Consider the following 21,424-nt stretch of genomic DNA (forward strand, 5'->3'; position numbering starts at 1 on the left):
AGGGAAAACCAGTTGTTGCCTGCGGCGTGTGTGAGGGTTCACAGTAGGTATTTCCATTTTCTGGGCAATGGCTTTTGGTACAAACCCTTTTTGGTACAAACCTTGTGAAACAGCATTCCAAAGTGTCGTTTCTTTTACAGGTACAGCAATCGTGAAAGATGAGGGGTCCGCTTGTCAGTCCTTTTCTCTCACACGTCGCCTCGCTCGCTTTCTGTGTCGCTCAGTCTCAGTTTATCAAACGCAAGCTGTCAGTCAGCGTTGCCAAAGCTGGCCAGATTTCAGTGGGCGCCTCTCAGCTGAGACATCTGTATGTTTTCTTTATCCGTCAGACACCCGGCCGGTCGAGCCGACCCACCCGCACACACAAAGGACCCGCTCTCACGAGGAAAGCAAGCGTGCCTCTTAAAGTGGGGCTGTTGTGTGTGTGTGTGTGTGTGTGTGTGTGTGTGTGTGTGTGTGTGTGCGTGCGTGCGTGCGTGCGTGCGTGCGTGCGTGCGTGCGTGCGTGCGTGCGTGCGTGCGTGCGTGCGTGCGTGCGTGCGTGCGTGCGTGTGTGTGTGTGTGTGTGTGTGTGTGTGTGTGAGCGGTCTCTCCTGGCTTGTAGATTCTTACCATCTGTGAGGGTTTGGAAGCACATCTTGCTGCTGTATTTGCCAAAACCAGCAACGGTCCGTGCCCGCACCTGCACAACGTACACGGTGCCCGAACGCAGGGCCTCCACTCGTGCCGTGTTCGTTGGGCTCCGCAGGATGGTGGAGTTGATCTCTGCGTGGTCCTGAAAGCACAGATGTACACACACACAACACATTAGGGAGGAAAATGCAGTATAGAGAAGACAGAGATGGGCAAGAAAAAAACAACAACAAAAAACTCAAAAGTCATTCCAGGAAAGGAACTGTAAAGGACCATTATATGCTTCATTTATATCGTAACACACACACACACACACACACACACACACACAACACACACAACACACACACACAGACACACACACACACACCGAGTCTCTAGTGGCACAGAATGAACACTTTTACAGAACAGCTTTGGGCATTTGTCTGTGTTCAGATGTGCTTTATAAGACACTTAATTCATCGCAATATGCTTAGTACGTTCCTGCATTGTTTACTGAGGTTCGAGTGGGAAACAGTTAAGCCCACAGCTTTAATAGTGCTTCTTCACCAAGCAACATACGTGTAGGAAGTAAAAAATTAGGATAATAATAATGAAAAATAGACGGCAAGTCGTTGGCAACACTAGGGCAACATCTGCGTAACATAGTTTACATGTGATTGATAGGCAAGACATCTGAGGGCCAAATTAAGATACTAACATGCTCTTATTTTGAAGGTCAGACTTTTGACAGGAAGGTACATCATGGTTGCCCCATTTTTTTCCCCAAACAGACTCGGTGGCTTGGAAAGAACAATAAAAGCTTGAATTGTGAAATATGACTTGCTGCCTTTTTACATATGGCAGAAAATTCCAATGGTGAGAAACACCATCCAATTGAAGAAAGATCAGGGAAAATGTTTCAAAATGCCCATCAAGAGTTTCCATTAAAACTAAAAGGATGTTACTCATTCAACCGATGAATTAGTCATTGATATTTTTGCCCATCTTCATGTTATTAATGGTTGATATTTTTTGGGTGTCTGGATTGCATTCATTGAATTTACATTATTTCCTGTGGAAAACCTTTCTTCAGATTTCATGAGATTGTTATGTTGTCATGTTAGAAGAAGTCTATTTCTTCCAGACTTTCTGGAACGGTACAATAAAAAACAAAACAACCCCCCGTATTTTCCTTGCATGTCGGTCTTAGGTTAGGTGCTAATATGCTGTGGGCCATCCGGAATTACTCAGGGCTGTCTATCGCCTTCTCCGTACACAGGCAGCCTGCAAATAAGAGCACAGCACACAGCACGCAGCGCCCGACCCAGGCTGCAGGCTCCAGGCTGCTTGCTTGATGAAGACATGTTGACTGTTCAAAGGCTCTACAGGGGGGCGCTTGGACGTGTCAAAAAAGCTATGAAAATGGGCTTTCAAAATGTTAAAAGCTGCAGTGTGTTTTAGAAAACAAGTACGACTCCAACGAAGACACACCAACTAAAAGAGCTTCGGCTAAGGGAGTAACAAGATGAGGTCGGAAGCGATAAACAAGATGGACGTTTAGTTGAATGGCTTCATTCTGCTGGTGGCTTTGCTGTTGCGGTAAAAACAGTCATCAGAGTGAACACTTGCAGTCATGCTGATTGTTTTGATGAAGACAAATGTTTGGCTTCAAAGCTAGAGAACATTCATTTCATTTGGTTGGTTCGTTCCATGAAATAGAGCCGGTCGGTTTCATCATTTCAGACTTTTTGTCCAAGGCGTCACAGCATCTGTTAACCAACCCATGAGCCTGATCCATCAAATATATTCTTGGACCTGCAGACGCAACGGCAAAGCAGACAACATCCTCCTGAGTGAAGAGACACAGTCACCCACCCGGCAAAGTGCAAATAGACCACTTGGTGAGGTCAAGATTAGGGTTCCCGCTACCAACCCTGCAGCTCTTTGAACCACGTCTCCATCTGTCGACTTTTCGGAGGAAGACAGGCGACCCGGCAGACGGCAAACATCCAACGGGGGAGCATCCCAGCTTGGAATGGCTCTTTCATGCTGCCAGTCAAATGGGGATTACACATAATAAATGGCATAAGGTTGGGGTGATAGCCAAGAAGTTGCACCCCGGTCGGTGCTCCTGACTGCTGCTGACCAATGGGAACCACAGCCAAGCCAAGCCGACCCGAGCGCTCACGACAAGGCACGCAATCGAGTGCCTGGACCAAAAATATTTTCCCCAAACTGGCGAGAAAAGGCTGTGATCTGGTTTTTAACAACTAATTACCTGGCATCTTGGAAACACATCAAAGGATCGGCAGTGGTCACAATTGGAGACAAGCCATTGGACTTATTGTGGCTCTATTGTAATCCTTTTGGCAGAGATGATCCAATAGTTGTACTTTTTTTTTTTGGCTCCGATAGTTTCACTTGGTTATTCTCCACGAGCCAAATCTGAGTGCAACAAAGAACTCACTTTGTCCTGTATACTATTTGTATTTATTTAGCAAGAAACTATTGTCTACAACCCTGGAATGGCAATGTAATTAACTTGGCGTGTGTGTCCGTGTGTGTGTGCGTGCGTGCGTGCGCGTGTGCATGCGCGTGCGTGTGCTTTACCAAAATGCCAACCCTGCAAAATGGACAGCATGGCCACTTGGCGCAAGGACATGCATGGTGGGGTACCATGTGTCCTCCTCACAGGCTCACACATGGACACACAGACACACTCACACATGGGAAGGGGGTACAGTGTACTGTACAAATTAGACCATTAAAAAACAGAGAAATATTTGGTGGCAGTTAAAATTACAGTGAACCCAAGTTTGTTTTATATATGACTATATCGTATCCCTCCCATATTTCTTTATTTTTAAACACATGTATTTGAACACACGTGAAAATATGGCAAAAGTACTTTGTGTGCCTCATAGAAACAGGGGTCATTGTTGGGACGTCATTTCATTTAATAAAAGGCACAAGAGTACACAGGTCACGCGGCGCAATCACATTCAATTTATGTTTGGGTTGCGCGTCTCGCCACAAAAGGCTATTTGATACAATTTCCGGGGTACGATATGATTCAAGGATGTAACCATTTCAAAATGTAACCATTGGGTTCAGTTCACTTCAGTGGGAAGATCCTTTGATTCGGTAGATTTTGTCAAGTTTGTTAATATGCCCCAGCAACTTGCAAAAGCTCTTCAAGTTTGTTCAATTCAAGGAAACAAATCATCAGCAGCCCTGCCCCTCCCTCCCTCCCTCTCTCGGCTTTTCAGCTTAAGCCGTAATAGAGGGCCTGACCTCTGCTATAGCGTCATTTCCATCCTTCCCAAATTCTCAGGAAATCGCCAGTTGGGAAGATGGAGGCACAAGCACAATATTGGTCTTTTTCTCCCTTTCATTTGAGTATTCACTGACAAAGATGGACGTAGACACCTTTGTTTGTGAAAATATGAACAAATTGTCAAGCGCATTGTCTCTATTGTGGATTCCGTACTACTTTCATTTTAAAGGCATTGATTTGGTAGTGCCTACTTATTTTCTTCAAGCTCTTACAAAAGAAAAACAATCTCCAACACGGTTGTCGTCCAAATTCTCAACAAGGAATGTGTGACAATGTGGTGTCACAGAAGCGGTTGGCATTGCAAACTGAAAGCGAGATGGAATCTGCAGCAAGATGACTTTCAACAGGGTTAAGGATGACTTGACTATGCAAAGCATGCTGGGACAATCACACCCAAGCAGAAACGTGTTTTTCACATTGGAGCGATGCATGAAACAGAAGCATAGGCGCTATATATACATATATATATATATATACATATATATATATATATACATATATATATATATATATATATATATATATATATATATATATATATATATATATATATATATATATATATATATATATATATATATATACATATATATATACGCCAAGGGCGTACGATCCTGATCCAGAAGGATCCATCAAAGGGTACAGTCCCATCCAACTACCGGCCAATCACCTGCCTCTCCACAACATGGAAGCTGATGTCGGGCATAATATCAGATAAGATCAGCAGGCACATGGATCAATAAATGAGCACTGCTCAGAAAGGGATTGGTAAAAATACCAGAGGAGCAAAACATCAACTCCTGGTGGATAGAACAGTCACCCAAGACTGCAGAACTAGACGTACCAACCTGAGCACTGCCTGGATTGATTACAAGAAAGCATATGACTCAATGCCACATACTTGGATCACTGAATGCTTGAGGCTGTACAACATCAATGGGACTCTGAGAACCTTCATCGCCAACTCGATGAAACAGTGGAAAACCACACTTGAAGCCAATGGCAAGCCACTTGCACACGTGACCATCAAATGTGGTATATACCAAGGAGACGCTCTGTCCCCAATGCTGTTCTGTATAGGACTGAACCCCCTCAGCCAAATAATCAACAAGACGGGCTATGGATACCAACTCAGGAATGGGGCCACCATCAGCCACCTCCTCTACATGGATGACATAAAGCTGTACGCTAAGAACGAGCGGGACATTGACTCCCTGATCCACACTACCAGGATCTACAGCTCTGACATCGGAATGTCATTCGGACTTGAGAAATGTGGCCGCATGGTGACTAAAAGAGGAAAGGTAATCCACACAGAGGGGGTCTCACTCCCAGAAGGAACAATAGCAGACATTGAGGACAGCTACAAATACCTTGGAATTCCACAGGCAAATGGCAACCTTGACGAGGAAACAAGGAAAGCAGCCACAGCCAAATACCTCCATCGAGTAAGGCAAGTCCTAAGAAGTCAGCTCAATGGCAAGAACAAGTCCCTAGCCATTAACAGCTACGCCCTACCAGTAATCAGATACCCTGCAGGAATCATACGGTGGCCAAAGGAAGATATACAGACCACAGATATCAAGACACGGAAATTCCTAACCATGCATGGTGGGTTCCATCCCAAGTCCAGCACCCTGAGACTGTACACTAGCCGTAAAGAAGGAGGCCGAGGACTAGCGAGCGTGAGAGCCACTATCCAAGATGAAACATCCAAGATCCATAAGTACATCAGGGATAAGGCCCCAACGGATCACGTGCTCAGTGAATGTCTCAGACAATGGGCATCAAAGGAAGATGAGGTGCTGGAGGGACCATCATGGGAGGACAAGCCCCTACATGGGATGTACCACCGAAACATAGCTGAAGTAGCTGATATCCAGAAATCCTACCAATGGCTAGAAAGAGCTGGTCTGAAGGACAGCACAGAGGCACTGATCCTGGCTGCACAAGAACAGGCCTTGAGCACCAGAGCAATAGAGGCCCAAATCTACCACACCAGACAAGACCCCAGGTGTAGATTGTGCAAAGAAGGTCCTGAGACAATCCAGCACATAACTGCAGGGTGTAAGATGCTGGCAGGTAAAGCATACATGGAGCGCCATAACCAAGTAGCTGGAATAGTGTACAGGAACATCTGTGCAGAGTATGGACTGGAAGTCCCAAGATCCAAGTGGGAAACACCTCCAAAGGTGGTAGAGAATGACCAAGCCAAGATCCTCTGGGACTTCCAGATCCAGACAGACAGAATGGTAATGGCGAACCAACCGGACATTGTGGTGGTGGACAAAGAGCAGAGGAAAGCCGTTGTGGTTGACATAGCCATCCCAAATGATGGTAACATTAGGAAAAAGGAACATGAGAAACTTGAGAAATATCAAGGGCTCAGAGAAGAGCTGGAGAAGACCTGGAGAGTTAAGACTTCAGTGGTACCTGTGGTCATTGGAGCACTAGGGGCAGTAACCCTCAAACTGGAGGAGTGGCTGAAACAGATCCCAGGAAAAACATCTGACATCTCAGTCCAGAAAAGTGCAGTACTAGGAACAGCAAAGATACTGCGTAGAACCCTCAAGCTCCCAGGCCTCTGGTAGAGCACCCGAGCTTGAAGGGAAAAAGATACCACCCACGGGGGGTGAGGAAAACGTTTTTTTTACATATACATACTATATATATATATATATATACACTATATACTATATATATATATATATATATATATATATATATATACATACACACATATATATATATTACACATACTATATATATATATATATATATATATATATATATATATATATATATATATATATATATATATATATATATATATATATATATATACATACACACATATATATATATATTACACATACTATATATATATATAAATATAAATATAAATATAAATATATATATATATATATATATATATATATATATATATATATATATATATATATATATATATATATATATATATATATATATATAGTATGTGTAATATATATATATGTGTGTATGTATATATATATATATATATATATATATAGTATATAGTGTATATATATATATATATATATATATATACATATATATATATATATATATATATATATATATATACATATATATATATATATATATATATATATATATATATACATATATATATATATATACATATATATACATACATACTATATCTATATCTATATCTATATATCTATCTATATAGATATAGATAGATATATAGTTGTTTTTTTATTCGACGCCATCCTTTTACGATTATCTTGGATTCTTCGAACCGGTATCTTGGTAAACACACATCTCATATTTGCAGAGCAGTTCTGGCTGAGACTGGACATAAAGCAAAGAATGCGCTTGGAGTGTGTTGACCTGAATTATCAGCGTCATTCTGTCCTTAGTGATTCCCTAATTTGCGATTATGCCGCGCTCATCTATTTGTGTGACGACGCGCTACGTAAACATCAATAGGATTAGCTTTCATTGATATTCACGAACTAATAGGAGGCTGTATAATTGTTATTTACATGACACTAAGCTGTCTGGAAGATACTAAGCTTCCTCAAGTCCTTTGCGAACGGCATCCGTTTGATGAACAAAGCCAATGAAGGCGTGCATGGCTTTGTGCTGGCTGACTAAGCAATGACTCCGGAAAACCAAAGATTGAAGTTACACATATTGATCCATGGACCTTTACTAAAATTTGTTTGAAATAAATCATTCACATGATAATTTATAGACTGTATGGATTTCAATCTATGATTTATCATGAGGGAAGATTCACCCAATCTCGTAAAAGGCAAAAGTGCATGACCGACATGGCACCGCCTATCGATCAGTTTTAGGAGGACAAACAAGGGGTCCGAAAAAGAAGCTTGACCCTCTGATCTTTTGCTATCGTTCTATCCGAGGCCTCGGGAAATGGCTACAGGTCAATATTGGAGCAGCGTAGGCTCGACGGGGTCGGCTTGGCGACTTGATAAAGCCGAGGCGTTGTGTGAGAGCAGACGGATCGATGCGATTCGCTCCTCAGATGCGATGCATTTTCACCGCGGGGCACGTGGGGACGAGAGCACAGGTAGGTCAACGCATTTGCTTCATCTGCGGCGGCAGGGACCCGCCCGATGGGAACTGAGGCAGCAGCAGCAGGCGCCATCCAAAACATTGTCAACATGGAAGATGACGAGATTGTTGCTTCGATTATTGCTATCGAGCGTCAACATGGAATAATACAGCAGAGGTGAAAAAACCAAGTTCAGTTGCCGCAGTTTGGCTTTAGCCACAGGTGCTTGTAATCAACGGAAGGTCATTTAAGCTGCTGGGCGGACAAAACATTTCCCGGTGACAATAAAGACTTAAAGGACAACTGAATTCTAATCATAAGGCATATCTTACCTTCTCATGGTAACGTAGCTCATAGTCCAGAATGATACCGTTGGGCTGTTCTGGTTGCGGCCACGACAATGTGAAGCTATTCATGGTGGAGCTGATCTGATGCATAATGGGAACAATGGAGGGCGCTGTAAGAGAACACACACGCAAAAGCTTTAAGGTCTCTCTCCGTCCGGACTTTTCGTAAGCTCTGCCAACCAAGCGACGACATACGACTCTTTCGAGGTCACTTCACGCAATATGATCCTAATCATCAGGAAGTACTGTAGACCTTTTTGGCAAACGCCGTCTGATGCAATCGGTCTCCTTTAATTGTCCGGTAATCGCACAGCCACCGCGTAAGAGTTTGGATGACGCTTTCGTGGCAGCGTGCCAGCCATTTCATTGGAGCCGCAAAAGTGAGGTACTGGAAATGGGACAAGGAACTACATAGGTAACTCGTGATAACATCACCAATGAAAATAGCAACGACAGAAGCTGCTAGTAACTTTGTCAGTATTTGTGCTCAAGCTGCAAAGAGGATTCCCAGCTTCAACAGACTGCCTCCATTAACCCAGGTAGTCTGCAATTTTCTGTTCATTCCATAAATGTCCTTTACTTTGGTCAACTCTTCTTTCACCAGTGCACTCCTCGTGTTATCGGACAGGAAAGCAATCATCCAGATTGTGTGCGTTTTCAAAAGGTGTGTGTCTAACTTGGAATGTGAGTGCTAAGGTTACTTCAATAAAGAACTGGCCCAAAAAAAAGACTTGTCATCTTCAACCCAAGGGAAGTGTTTATGGAGCCAAGACCGAGTGAGTGCCATACGCCAGCCTCGACTGAATCATTCCATTTTTATCTCTCAGCAGACATTCACACGTGTGACATTTACAGAGTCACCCAGCGCTGACACAAGTGAAGTTCAATAACCCAGACCCCCGCTTGTGAGGGGGGGGGAAATACATTTCCCGGGTACTGATAAGTTCTGTTTGGCATCTATTTGTTGCGCTTCTACGTGATCTAGGCCCGACTGTCGGCTTTCGAAATGTCACAGACTTATCGAGAGAGGATGGAAGTCTTTGCGTTTCTATATCACAGAATGTGACCATTTACAAAACGTGAATACAAATGGAACTTTGTTTCATTTTAAACGGAGCGAATATCACCTGACACCAATGCGCCAATTCAAAGAGTGATACTAAATCCAAATAAACCAACTTGTAAACACACACACACACACAAGTCGATCTGATTAAAAAACACATTTCACACACAAGTAGATCTGATTTCAGTTTTCAGTATTGAGTATTATATATATATATATATATATATATATATATATAATTAAAAACCCAATGTGAAGAGAAGCGCCCACGTCACATCCGAAAGACTGAGGTCATATCTATATCCAGTGCTTTTTTATTTTTATATATATAATATATATATATATATATATATATATATATATATATATATATATATATATATATATATATATATATATATATATATATATCACTCAGTATTGAGTGAAATGTGTTGAAGAGATGAGAAATGTCCCCCCTTCAGGCATCAAAAGCAGGTCCCCACAATCGTGCGCTCTACATTTTACTGCCATCACTCACTTGGCTGTTGGCCCGCTCAGCGCTGAGGTCTCATCATTTCTCCACCCGGCCGGCCTCAACTTGCCATCTTTCTGAATAAGTCCTCGACTCAAAAGGCTGCAAATGGCATCCTTTTTCAATTGAATGTCCCTTTTTATCTATTTCCCGAGTAGTTGCTCCATTTCTTTTCCATCTCTTATTGGTACTTTGCTCGCATGGAGCCATTCTACAGACTGAGTAGTTCTGTAAGTAGAAAGAAAAAAAAAATCAACTTGTGATTGATTTGGCATCGATGCTTTCAAAGCAAACGTTATTTGAATAAAATGGCCTATTCTATGGCTTTGGCAGCGGGTAAACATTTTCTAAACTGGAGGGCTTGAGAACGATGCTGAAATGTAAACAAATATTCGATTTGGGTTCTATTTATCCTGGCGCGATTCCGTGGCATATGCCACCCTCGGCAGAGAGTGGGAAGACCTCGGCTAGGTAGGTAGGTAGGTAGGTAGGTAGGTAGGTAGGTAGGTAGGTAGGTAGGTAGGTAGGTAGGTAGGTAGGTAGGTAGGTAGGTAGGTAGGTAGGTAGGTAGGTAGGTAGGTAGGTAGGTAGGTAGGTAGGTAGGTAGGTAGGGCTCCCTGGGCCGCATGATCAATTACTGACCACAGGCGCATGCTGTTCTTGTGAGAGCAAGCAGAGGTGCAGTTTACATGAACCCCCTGCGGTGGAAAGTAGCAGTTTTGCACCCTTGCATTTTGTGCAAACATGAAACTATGGAATGGGACGCCAATCAGGCTGGCTTCTCAGAGCCTGATTGGATTCCCCTTGAAGTTTTCCACATCTTGTCCAGTTACGACCACAAACATAAATTTATTGGACTTTCACGTGATACACCCAGTGGTATGTGGTTTTTACATGAAAGAAAAATGAAACGATACACACGCACGCAGGCAGGCATTTCACAGTATGAGCTTCTTGAATTTGCGTGATAGGCGCTGGATTTGATGTGGGAGTCTTCCACCTCGCAATCATGTGTCCGTCACATGAAATCCCAACAAGTACATTTCCATTTGTGGTGTGGAAACAATTCAAGGAGTGTGAATCGAAACCCAGTAGACTATAATGATTGAGTATAAAAAGATTCATGTTAAGCCTTTTACGTATATTGCTTAGTCAGCAGACGGCGTACGTATTTATTGCTTCACTCATGTCTCAAAGACCTTTTCGAAAGAGTTTGGGAAAATGATGTTCGCAGAGTTCCTGAAAGGTGGTGACGTTGGGGATGCCAGGATTCCACCTGACAAGGATTAGTTCCATTGAATTCAACGGATTTGGAACATGGTGTAAACTATGTTGTCCTACGTAGAAAAAGAAAAAAAAAACACCAAGCCAATATGTCTGGACGAGGTTTCAGAGTTTCAGCCTAATGACGCACCCCTGTCCTGTCCTGTCCTTTCCGCATACAGTGATGCTGACAATGACTGGTGATTGTTCTGCTCTCGTCTCCCTCCCTCCCTCCCTCCCTCCCTCCCTCCCTCCCTCCCTCCCTCCCTCCCTCCCTCCCTCCCTCCCTGCCTCCCCCTCCCATCCATTGTTACCCTGCTCTACTTTTATCTGGCCCAACTTGCTGCCCCTGGCTTTTAATACAGAGTTTGGCTCGCCATTAATCAAAGTCGGAGCCTCTCGGCGTCTGGCTCTGACAGAGGCAAGCAGAGAGAATGAAACGAAAAGGAGTAAAGCGTTTGGATAATTGTCAAGCAAAGCCAAGAAACCACATCATTCATTCCATCATTTTACAGTCAATCATACTTTAGGGGGAACCATTCAAAGCAGGGCGGCGCTAATGACCATACTGACGCTGTCACCCGGGTCTCGCAAAAGTAGCTCGACCCAATGAGACATCGAGTTCAGCGTGGACGCCATGTCAGCCATGTGGAGATAGGCGAGTGCAAATGATAGCTGTACTAAGTTCATTTTGTTTTGACTTGTTAATCACTTCAGACTCTGATGAAGGCGGAAGTACAGGCCGACACATGTCAGCTAATGCAAGCTCAAATAATTTGTTTGAGAACCAGTGAAGTGAGTGCAAATGATGCTCCGCAAAATGGACGATTAACTCGGCGACAGCACGAGCATCTTCAAGCCCGGACGCCCCGCAAACACGTTCCGAGCCCTGCCGTCTGCCTGCCACGCGTTGCTCGGCTGCGGTCCAGGCAGCGACTCCTGTCGGAATTATGTGATCACGTTTTAACCAGGACGAGCAGAGCGGCGGGCGTTCCAAAGGCTCCTCATAGCAAAAACGAATGCTCACCGTCGGTCGGCCATCTAAAAAACAACAACAGCAGCATCCAACTCGTGTTTAACATGGCAAACAGTCTGAAGTCAGCACATGAGAAGATTGCAAACGTGTGTGGTGTTTGTCGAGCGCCTCGCATGTGGATTAGTGAGGCAGCAGAGGACTGCATCAACCGTGTGACGCATTAATGACAAGTGGTGGCTGCGAGCCAGCCCAGCCATAAAAGGAAGGAAAAAGCTGGCGTTATATGCGGCGGCCATGTTTTTCTTGGAGAGCACTGGCCGGCGGTGGAATGAAGTCCTAAATCAAACTATTGATCAGACCGTCCTCTCAGACACAGAATGGAATGGAGGGCGATTTTATTAGCCTCCGCAGCAGACATTCGTACTACTACTTCCCTTAAACGCTGTTCTCCTGATTAATTCCTATTTTCCTCTCCTGCCAACTTCCCCGTTCTTCCCATGCGTGCTCGCACTTTGAACTGACTTGATGGGTTCCTTACTTTCTACTTTTGCAATGATTTTCTCCTGGACAGAAAGGACCGAGAAGAAAAGCTCACCCAGCTTTCACAGTTGATTTATCGTTCTCAACCTGATGAACTTGAATCGAGTCATTTTGCATCTGAGGAGTAAAAACTCGACACTTCAGACAATGGCAATGCACAGATGGATTTCAAGGAGACCTTCCTTGGTATTAAAAGTCGAGACTCTTCGGTAATGGGCCACCAATGAAATTCACCCCCTCGAGCAGTCAGACGGCAGATCTTGCAAATGATCCTGTCAAAGCTTTAAACTGGTAAGTCAACAAGAAGAAAATAGTGCCCGATCGTACAGAACTGCTTGTTAATCCGACCCTCGGGCCTCTGAGCAAAATTGAATGCACAACTTGGCGGCAGTCAGCAAAGGTGCCGTTCGTCCACTTTGCAGAACAATACGACACGCATGAACACCTCTGTACTGCGCTGCTTGTACTCATGACAGTACTGGCAAGGAAACAAGTGTTCCAAAAATTCAGACAGATTCTTACTACGTATGTCCCGTTGAAATGATGATAGCCTTCCAGAGCACTGTCAACTTTCCTTTGTCTAACAGGAACCGTGCAATTACCTACCTACCTGGCCACAAAAAGCCACAAAGAGCAGGACGCACGTTTGGCAGATGACACTTCATTACCTGGACAGGACTGGATAATCGACGTCGCTATTGCTTCGTCTCCTTCTATCCATCAAGCTTACTATTAGCCGCTCAAAGTGTGATTGAACAACCTTGGTAATACGGCCACGTTTCTCTCCTTTTTCTTGCCTTCACGTCCACCGTTGCACTGTTTGCTTGTCTTCCCTCCAATTTGAACCATTCTTGAATTCAGATTCAATTTTACACAAAGATCTAAAGCAACAATATAGAGCAAGCGTCAGCAACTTTGGGGAGCAGATATAGTTGCTGAAACAAGTTGGATTGATGCATGCCAGCCAGCCAGCCAGTAAAAAGGGTCAAATGATTGACTACTTTGGTTACTTAACGGAAAGGTGACGTGAACAATTTTCAAGAGAGAGATTCAAGATTCAAGAGTTTTTTATTCGCCATGTTTGAGCGTGCCAAACAAGGAATTTGACTTCGGTAAATCACAGCCTCTGTTCAACATTTAGGTGACTAACAACAACACTCAGGACATGTGAAGAACGAAAGATATTCTCAAACACCCCCTGATCTTAAACTGATCTTAAACTCCCAAGAGGGCAAGGAAAAACTCAAAACTCCAGCTAGGGGAAATGAGAAACCTTTTGAAGTGACCACAGATGGGAGGGTCCCTCTTCTAGGATGACCAGGCTGCAATGGATGCAGAGAGGACACATAGTACAAACAGTGTAGACAAAAAAGGTGTGGAAAGCGGGATGTTATTGCACAGTAATGACTCTGAGACTCTAAGAGTGGTGTGAGTTCATCAGAGCGACAGCCTGGGGGAAGAAGCTGTCTCTGTGTCTGCTGGTTTTAGTGTACAGAGCTCTATAACGGCGTCCGGAGGGGAGTAGTTCAAACAGGCTGCAACCTGGGTGCGAAGGGTCTGTTGAGATGTTACTTGCACGTTTCCTGGTCCTGGACAGGTACAAGTCTTGTATAGATGGGAGGTTGATTCCAATTATCTTTTCTGCAGTCCTTATTGTCCGTTGCAGTCTGTGCTTGTCTTGTTTGGAGGCCGATCCAAACCAGACAGTGATGGAGGTGCAGAGGACAGACTGGATGATGGCAGTGTATAAGGTCTTCAGCAGCTCTCGCGGCAGGTTGAACTTCTTGAGCTGTCTCAGGAAGTACAGCCTCTGCTGGGCCTTCTTCCGGACAGAGTCTATGTGGCCGGTCCATTTCAGTTCCCGAGAGATTGTGGTTCCCAGGAACTTGAAGGTGTCTGATGAGAGAATAGTATTACTGCGGATAGTGAGGGGTGAAAGTGGTGAAGGGCCTCGCCTGAAGTCCACTGTCATCTCCACGGTCTTGAGCGGGTTCAGGTCCAGGTGGTTTTGGCTGCACCAGTGGACCAGCCGCTCCACCTCCTGTCTGTACGCAGTCTCATCACCGTTCTGGATCAGTCCGATGAGAGTGGTGTCGTCTGCATACTTCAGGAGCTTCACGGAAGAGTCACTTGCGGAGAAATCGTTGGTGTAGAGGGAGAAGAGCAGTGGGGAGAGGACGCACCACTGAGGGGCTCCAGTGTTGGTGGTCAGGGTGTCAGATGTGATGCTCCCCAGCCTCACACGCTGTCTCCTGTTGGTCAGGAAGCTGGTGATCCACTGACAGGTGGAGGCAGGCACCGCGAGCTGGATGAGCTTCTGTTGGAGGATGTCAGGAGCGATGGTGTTGAACGCCGAGCTGAAGTCCACAAACAGGATCCTGGCGTACTTTCCTGAGGTGTCCAGGTGTTGCAGGATGTAGTGCAGTCCCATGTTGACCGCATCATCCACCGACCTGTTTGCCCGGTAGGCAAACTGGAGGGGGTCCAGCAGGGGGCCCGTGACATCCTTCAGGTGGTTCAGCACTAACCTCTCGAAAGATTTCATGACCACAGATGTCAGTGCAACAGGTCATTTAATGGACATGTGTGACAACGGGACAATGTGACAGTCAGCAGGAAACTTGACACGCATTAACGTAAGCATTTCCATCACCTGACATGTCAACGATGACTCATCTTTCGCTTGACTGCAACTCCGCATTACCATGAAAGCCTTATAGATCTGTGTCTTTTCAAATTCATGTTTACGACCAATAGAAGCATGAAAAGGCCCCAGCAGGAGAGGACATTCTCGACAGATGCGCAAAGAGAATGGTCGAAAATAGAGGCCCCCGAAGGTCAATTGAAACGGTCGGCTGAGGCTCCACCACAGGTACAAGCGGGTGGGCGGGCGGCCACCGTCGTAGATCAAAGAGCAGCATTGAAAATCTTGCCTGAAAACAGAAACTATTTATCTTAACGTCTCCAGCAGGGTGACTGACATGAGATGATTGCCCACAGGTGAACCCGCTCAGCTGTTCTAGAAATGTGACTGAAGCGCTCGCTCGGTTCAACACAGCAACCTGCTAAAAATACAGTCCTTGACAGTGTCAGTGGTTTCTTCAAAGACTTAAATGTCCCAGACTAATTTTGACATCTGGCGGAATACAGTGGCAAAAATTCCCCAATGATGGGAAGGAAGGACGTTGAAGATTCACAGACAGGTTTTGAGTGGGCTGCAAGCAAGTCTCATTACCATGGTTGAAAAACCAAGAAGAACTAAATACCTGAAGAAAAATGCACACTCTCCGGCTATCACTGTCATTGGCTGGCTCTGGAAATCGAGCACAAAGGAAGGAATGATGGAAAACAATTTCCACTTTGGAATCCTTTGTTTTGATTTGGGCACGTATTATATTCTCTCTCGTATGTTACCAGCTACCATTTTGCTTGAAAGCTCACAGTTGAGCGACGTAAAACCCTTTGGGCACCCACCACAGCCAGCTAGCCAGCCAGCCAGCCAGCCAGCCAGCCAGCCAGCCAGCCAGCCAGCCACCCAGTCAGCCGTCCTGGGAAGCTCAAATGCAAAACATTTCTCACCATTTTACTTGGACCCTGCGAGGGAGGGGAGGACACAGCTACGGATGTTTCTCGAAGACATACAGTATATTTCTTATAGTCAAGTCAATGACGACATGGCTTACCGGCCTGGTTGGTGGTGATGTCTATGGACACGTGCTGCGACGGGTAGGGACTCTTATTGCTGACGCCGTTGACCGCCTGAATCTCAAAAGTGTACAACGTGTGCGCCAGCAGGTTGCTGATGGACACCCTGGTCTCGGTCAGACCCAGCTGACGAGGAACGAATTCCACATTGTCGTCACAGTGGGAGCAGGCGCGTCGGTCGGCTTGGCACTTTTTGCACAAGATGTTGTAAACCACGTCGCCCCGGCCGCCCGTCTCTCTGGGAGAATGCCACTCCAGGATCACAGAGGTCTCGTTGACGATGGATATGACGTTCCTCGGGCTGGATGGGACACCTTCAGAGACAAGTGCAAAACAAAGGCCCATGATTTTGATAGGGAACAAGTGAAATGTACAAGAACTGCTTGCAGAGGACACATTCATTTTGGTGCCATTTTTTGGAATTGGCTCGATTTAGATAGCGTAATGTACTGTTGGACACTTTTTCTTCTTCCTCTTTCTTCAGCACAATTGGAATGCTAATTTATTCCCCTCACACCCAGAGGGATCATAAAGCGAAACGTTTGTGTCTATCAAACATTGGTTATTTAGCAAAATGCAGTATTGCATGGAGTATTCTTAGCCATGTGAGATTCACGCTCCCATTCGCTCCCCAGGAGGAAAAGCTCCGAAATGATATTCATGGAAAAATCACACAACGATAAAACAAAGCGCTTTGCTCGCGCGACGCATTCACATCCAGCTGTTTGAAAAGGGGGCCGGCCAAATGGAGTCGGGTTTTTTAAGGGTTGGAATGACAGGGTCGATTCCTGCCTGCCTGCCTGCCTGCCTGCCTGCCTGCCTGCCTGCCTGCCTGCCTGCCTGCCTGCCTGCCTGCCTGCCTGCCTGCCTGCCTGCCTGCCTGCCTGCCTGCCTGCCTGCCTGCCTGCCTGCCTGCCTGCCTGCCTGCCTGCCTGCCTGCCTGCCTGCCTGCCTGCCTGCCTGCCTGCCTGCCTGCCTGCCTGCCTGCCTGCCTGCCTGCCTGCCTGCCTGCCTGCCTGCCTGCCTGCCTGCCTGCCTGCCTGCCTGCCTGCCTGCCTGCCTGCCTGCCTGCCTGCCTGCCTGCCTGCCTGCCTGCCTGCCTGCCTGCCTGCCTGCCTGCCTGCCTGCCTGCCTGCCTGCCTGCCTGCCTGCCTGCCTGCCTGCCTGCCTGCCTGCCTGCCTGCCTGCCTGCCTGCCTGCCTGCCTGCCTGCCTGCCTGCCTGCCTGCCTGCCTGCCTGCCTGCCTGCCTGCCTGCCTGCCTGCCTGCCTGCCTGCCTGCCTGCCTGCCTGCCTGCCTGCCTGCCTGCCTGCCTGCCTGCCTGCCTGCCTGCCTGCCTGCCTGCCTGCCTGCCTGCCTGCCTGCCTGCCTGCCTGCCTGCCTGCCTGCCTGCCTGCCTGCCTGCCTGCCTGCCTGCCTGCCTGCCTGCCTGCCTGCCTGCCTGCCTGCCTGCCTGCCTGCCTGCCTGCCTGCCTGCCTGCCTGCCTGCCTGCCTGCCTGCCTGCCTGCCTGCCTGCCTGCCTGCCTGCCTGCCTGCCTGCCTGCCTGCCTGCCTGCCTGCCTGCCTGCCTGCCTGCCTGCCTGCCTGCCTGCCTGCCTGCCTGCCTGCCTGCCTGCCTGCCTGCCTGCCTGCCTGCCTGCCTGCCTGCCTGCCTGCCTGCCTGCCTGCCTGCCTGCCTGCCTGCCTGCCTGCCTGCCTGCCTGCCTGCCTGCCTGCCTGCCTGCCTGCCTGCCTGCCTGCCTGCCTGCCTGCCTGCCTGCCTGCCTGCCTGCCTGCCTGCCTGCCTGCCTGCCTGCCTGCCTGCCTGCCTGCCTGCCTGCCTGCCTGCCTGCCTGCCTGCCTGCCTGCCTGCCTGCCTGCCTGCCTGCCTGCCTGCCTGCCTGCCTGCCTGCCTGCCTGCCTGCCTGCCTGCCTGCCTGCCTGCCTGCCTGCCTGCCTGCCTGCCTGCCTGCCTGCCTGCCTGCCTGCCTGCCTGCCTGCCTGCCTGCCTGCCTGCCTGCCTGCCTGCCTGCCTGCCTGCCTGCCTGCCTGCCTGCCTGCCTGCCTGCCTGCCTGCCTGCCTGCCTGCCTGCCTGCCTGCCTGCCTGCCTGCCTGCCTGCCTGCCTGCCTGCCTGCCTGCCTGCCTGCCTGCCTGCCTGCCTGCCTGCCTGCCTGCCTGCCTGCCTGCCTGCCTGCCTGCCTGCCTGCCTGCCTGCCTGCCTGCCTGCCTGCCTGCCTGCCTGCCTGCCTGCCTGCCTGCCTGCCTGCCTGCCTGCCTGCCTGCCTGCCTGCCTGCCTGCCTGCCTGCCTGCCTGCCTGCCTGCCTGCCTGCCTGCCTGCCTGCCTGCCTGCCTGCCTGCCTGCCTGCCTGCCTGCCTGCCTGCCTGCCTGCCTGCCTGCCTGCCTGCCTGCCTGCCTGCCTGCCTGCCTGCCTGCCTGCCTGCCTGCCTGCCTGCCTGCCTGCCTGCCTGCCTGCCTGCCTGCCTGCCTGCCTGCCTGCCTGCCTGCCTGCCTGCCTGCCTGCCTGCCTGCCTGCCTGCCTGCCTGCCTGCCTGCCTGCCTGCCTGCCTGCCTGCCTGCCTGCCTGCCTGCCTGCCTGCCTGCCTGCCTGCCTGCCTGCCTGCCTGCCTGCCTGCCTGCCTGCCTGCCTGCCTGCCTGCCTGCCTGCCTGCCTGCCTGCCTGCCTGCCTGCCTGCCTGCCTGCCTGCCTGCCTGCCTGCCTGCCTGCCTGCCTGCCTGCCTGCCTGCCTGCCTGCCTGCCTGCCTGCCTGCCTGCCTGCCTGCCTGCCTGCCTGCCTGCCTGCCTGCCTGCCTGCCTGCCTGCCTGCCTGCCTGCCTGCCTGCCTGCCTGCCTGCCTGCCTGCCTGCCTGCCTGCCTGCCTGCCTGCCTGCCTGCCTGCCTGCCTGCCTGCCTGCCTGCCTGCCTGCCTGCCTGCCTGCCTGCCTGCCTGCCTGCCTGCCTGCCTGCCTGCCTGCCTGCCTGCCTGCCTGCCTGCCTGCCTGCCTGCCTGCCTGCCTGCCTGCCTGCCTGCCTGCCTGCCTGCCTGCCTGCCTGCCTGCCTGCCTGCCTGCCTGCCTGCCTGCCTGCCTGCCTGCCTGCCTGCCTGCCTGCCTGCCTGCCTGCCTGCCTGCCTGCCTGCCTGCCTGCCTGCCTGCCTGCCTGCCTGCCTGCCTGCCTGCCTGCCTGCCTGCCTGCCTGCCTGCCTGCCTGCCTGCCTGCCTGCCTGCCTGCCTGCCTGCCTGCCTGCCTGCCTGCCTGCCTGCCTGCCTGCCTGCCTGCCTGCCTGCCTGCCTGCCTGCCTGCCTGCCTGCCTGCCTGCCTGCCTGCCTGCCTGCCTGCCTGCCTGCCTGCCTGCCTGCCTGCCTGCCTGCCTGCCTGCCTGCCTGCCTGCCTGCCTGCCTGCCTGCCTGCCTGCCTGCCTGCCTGCCTGCCTGCCTGCCTGCCTGCCTGCCTGCCTGCCTGCCTGCCTGCCTGCCTGCCTGCCTGCCTGCCTGCCTGCCTGCCTGCCTGCCTGCCTGCCTGCCTGCCTGCCTGCCTGCCTGCCTGCCTGCCTGCCTGCCTGCCTGCCTGCCTGCCTGCCTGCCTGCCTGCCTGCCTGCCTGCCTGCCTGCCTGCCTGCCTGCCTGCCTGCCTGCCTGCCTGCCTGCCTGCCTGCCTGCCTGCCTGCCTGCCTGCCTGCCTGCCTGCCTGCCTGCCTGCCTGCCTGCCTGCCTGCCTGCCTGCCTGCCTGCCTGCCTGCCTGCCTGCCTGCCTGCCTGCCTGCCTGCCTGCCTGCCTGCCTGCCTGCCTGCCTGCCTGCCTGCCTGCCTGCCTGCCTGCCTGCCTGCCTGCCTGCCTGCCTGCCTGCCTGCCTGCCTGCCTGCCTGCCTGCCTGCCTGCCTGCCTGCCTGCCTGCCTGCCTGCCTGCCTGCCTGCCTGCCTGCCTGCCTGCCTGCCTGCCTGCCTGCCTGCCTGCCTGCCTGCCTGCCTGCCTGCCTGCCTGCCTGCCTGCCTGCCTGCCTGCCTGCCTGCCTGCCTGCCTGCCTGCCTGCCTGCCTGCCTGCCTGCCTGCCTGCCTGCCTGCCTGCCTGCCTGCCTGCCTGCCTGCCTGCCTGCCTGCCTGCCTGCCTGCCTGCCTGCCTGCCTGCCTGCCTGCCTGCCTGCCTGCCTGCCTGCCTGCCTGCCTGCCTGCCTGCCTGCCTGCCTGCCTGCCTGCCTGCCTGCCTGCCTGCCTGCCTGCCTGCCTGCCTGCCTGCCTGCCTGCCTGCCTGCCTGCCTGCCTGCCTGCCTGCCTGCCTGCCTGCCTGCCTGCCTGCCTGCCTGCCTGCCTGCCTGCCTGCCTGCCTGCCTGCCTGCCTGCCTGCCTGCCTGCCTGCCTGCCTGCCTGCCTGCCTGCCTGCCTGCCTGCCTGCCTGCCTGCCTGCCTGCCTGCCTGCCTGCCTGCCTGCCTGCCTGCCTGCCTGCCTGCCTGCCTGCCTGCCTGCCTGCCTGCCTGCCTGCCTGCCTGCCTGCCTGCCTGCCTGCCTGCCTGCCTGCCTGCCTGCCTGCCTGCCTGCCTGCCTGCCTGCCTGCCTGCCTGCCTGCCTGCCTGCCTGCCTGCCTGCCTGCCTGCCTGCCTGCCTGCCTGCCTGCCTGAAAGAGAGACGCTCAGTGATATCTTGGGCCTCACAACAACACTGTGCCAAAGCTGCTTCGGTTTGCTAAGGCTTCCCTGGAGAGTTGAAATGGACGTATCTATCCCTCTGAAGTCTGACTTGTAGATGAAACGAAGCGGAATGACCCTTTCTTTCTTTCCAACGTATGTTTTAAGCCGGATAATATCAAACCTACTCATTTCGCTAACACAACATTCTTTTCTGTCCTACAACATAGAACACTGCGTTTTTCTTAGTTTACAGCTTTGGAAAGAGGAAGTTACAACAAATATAGCTGACCGAGACATCATTTATTCAAGTAAGGAAAAGCTCATTTGAAAATTGGAAGAGAATTGTAGAATTTCCATGTGGAAAAGA

The 21,424-nt window shown here is 50.1% G+C and overlaps 1 protein-coding gene across 6 annotated transcripts in view; it reads right to left on the bottom strand.

Moving 5' to 3' along the window:
* Positions 1-21,424, bottom strand: part of LOC148386925 (ephrin type-B receptor 1-B-like) — a 116,188-nt gene that overhangs the window by 27,298 nt on the left and 67,466 nt on the right. For all 6 annotated transcript variants that reach the window (XR_015862841.1, XR_015862843.1, XR_015862839.1 and 3 more), the window contains 3 exons: positions 16,431-16,766; positions 8,374-8,498; positions 612-774 (listed from right to left, as the gene is read on the bottom strand). Coding sequence is in view for 1 of the 6 variants with exons in the window: in XM_088397367.1 (XP_088253493.1) it covers positions 612-774; positions 8,374-8,498; positions 16,431-16,766 (624 nt within the window). In the remaining 5 variants the exon portion in view is untranslated. The remainder of the gene's footprint in view (positions 1-611; positions 775-8,373; positions 8,499-16,430; positions 16,767-21,424) is intronic.

Source organism: Syngnathus floridae, chromosome 14, assembly GCF_059516105.1.
Source record: "Syngnathus floridae isolate MCC-2025c chromosome 14, RoL_Sflo_1.0, whole genome shotgun sequence".
Taxonomy (NCBI): domain Eukaryota; kingdom Metazoa; phylum Chordata; class Actinopteri; order Syngnathiformes; family Syngnathidae; genus Syngnathus; species Syngnathus floridae.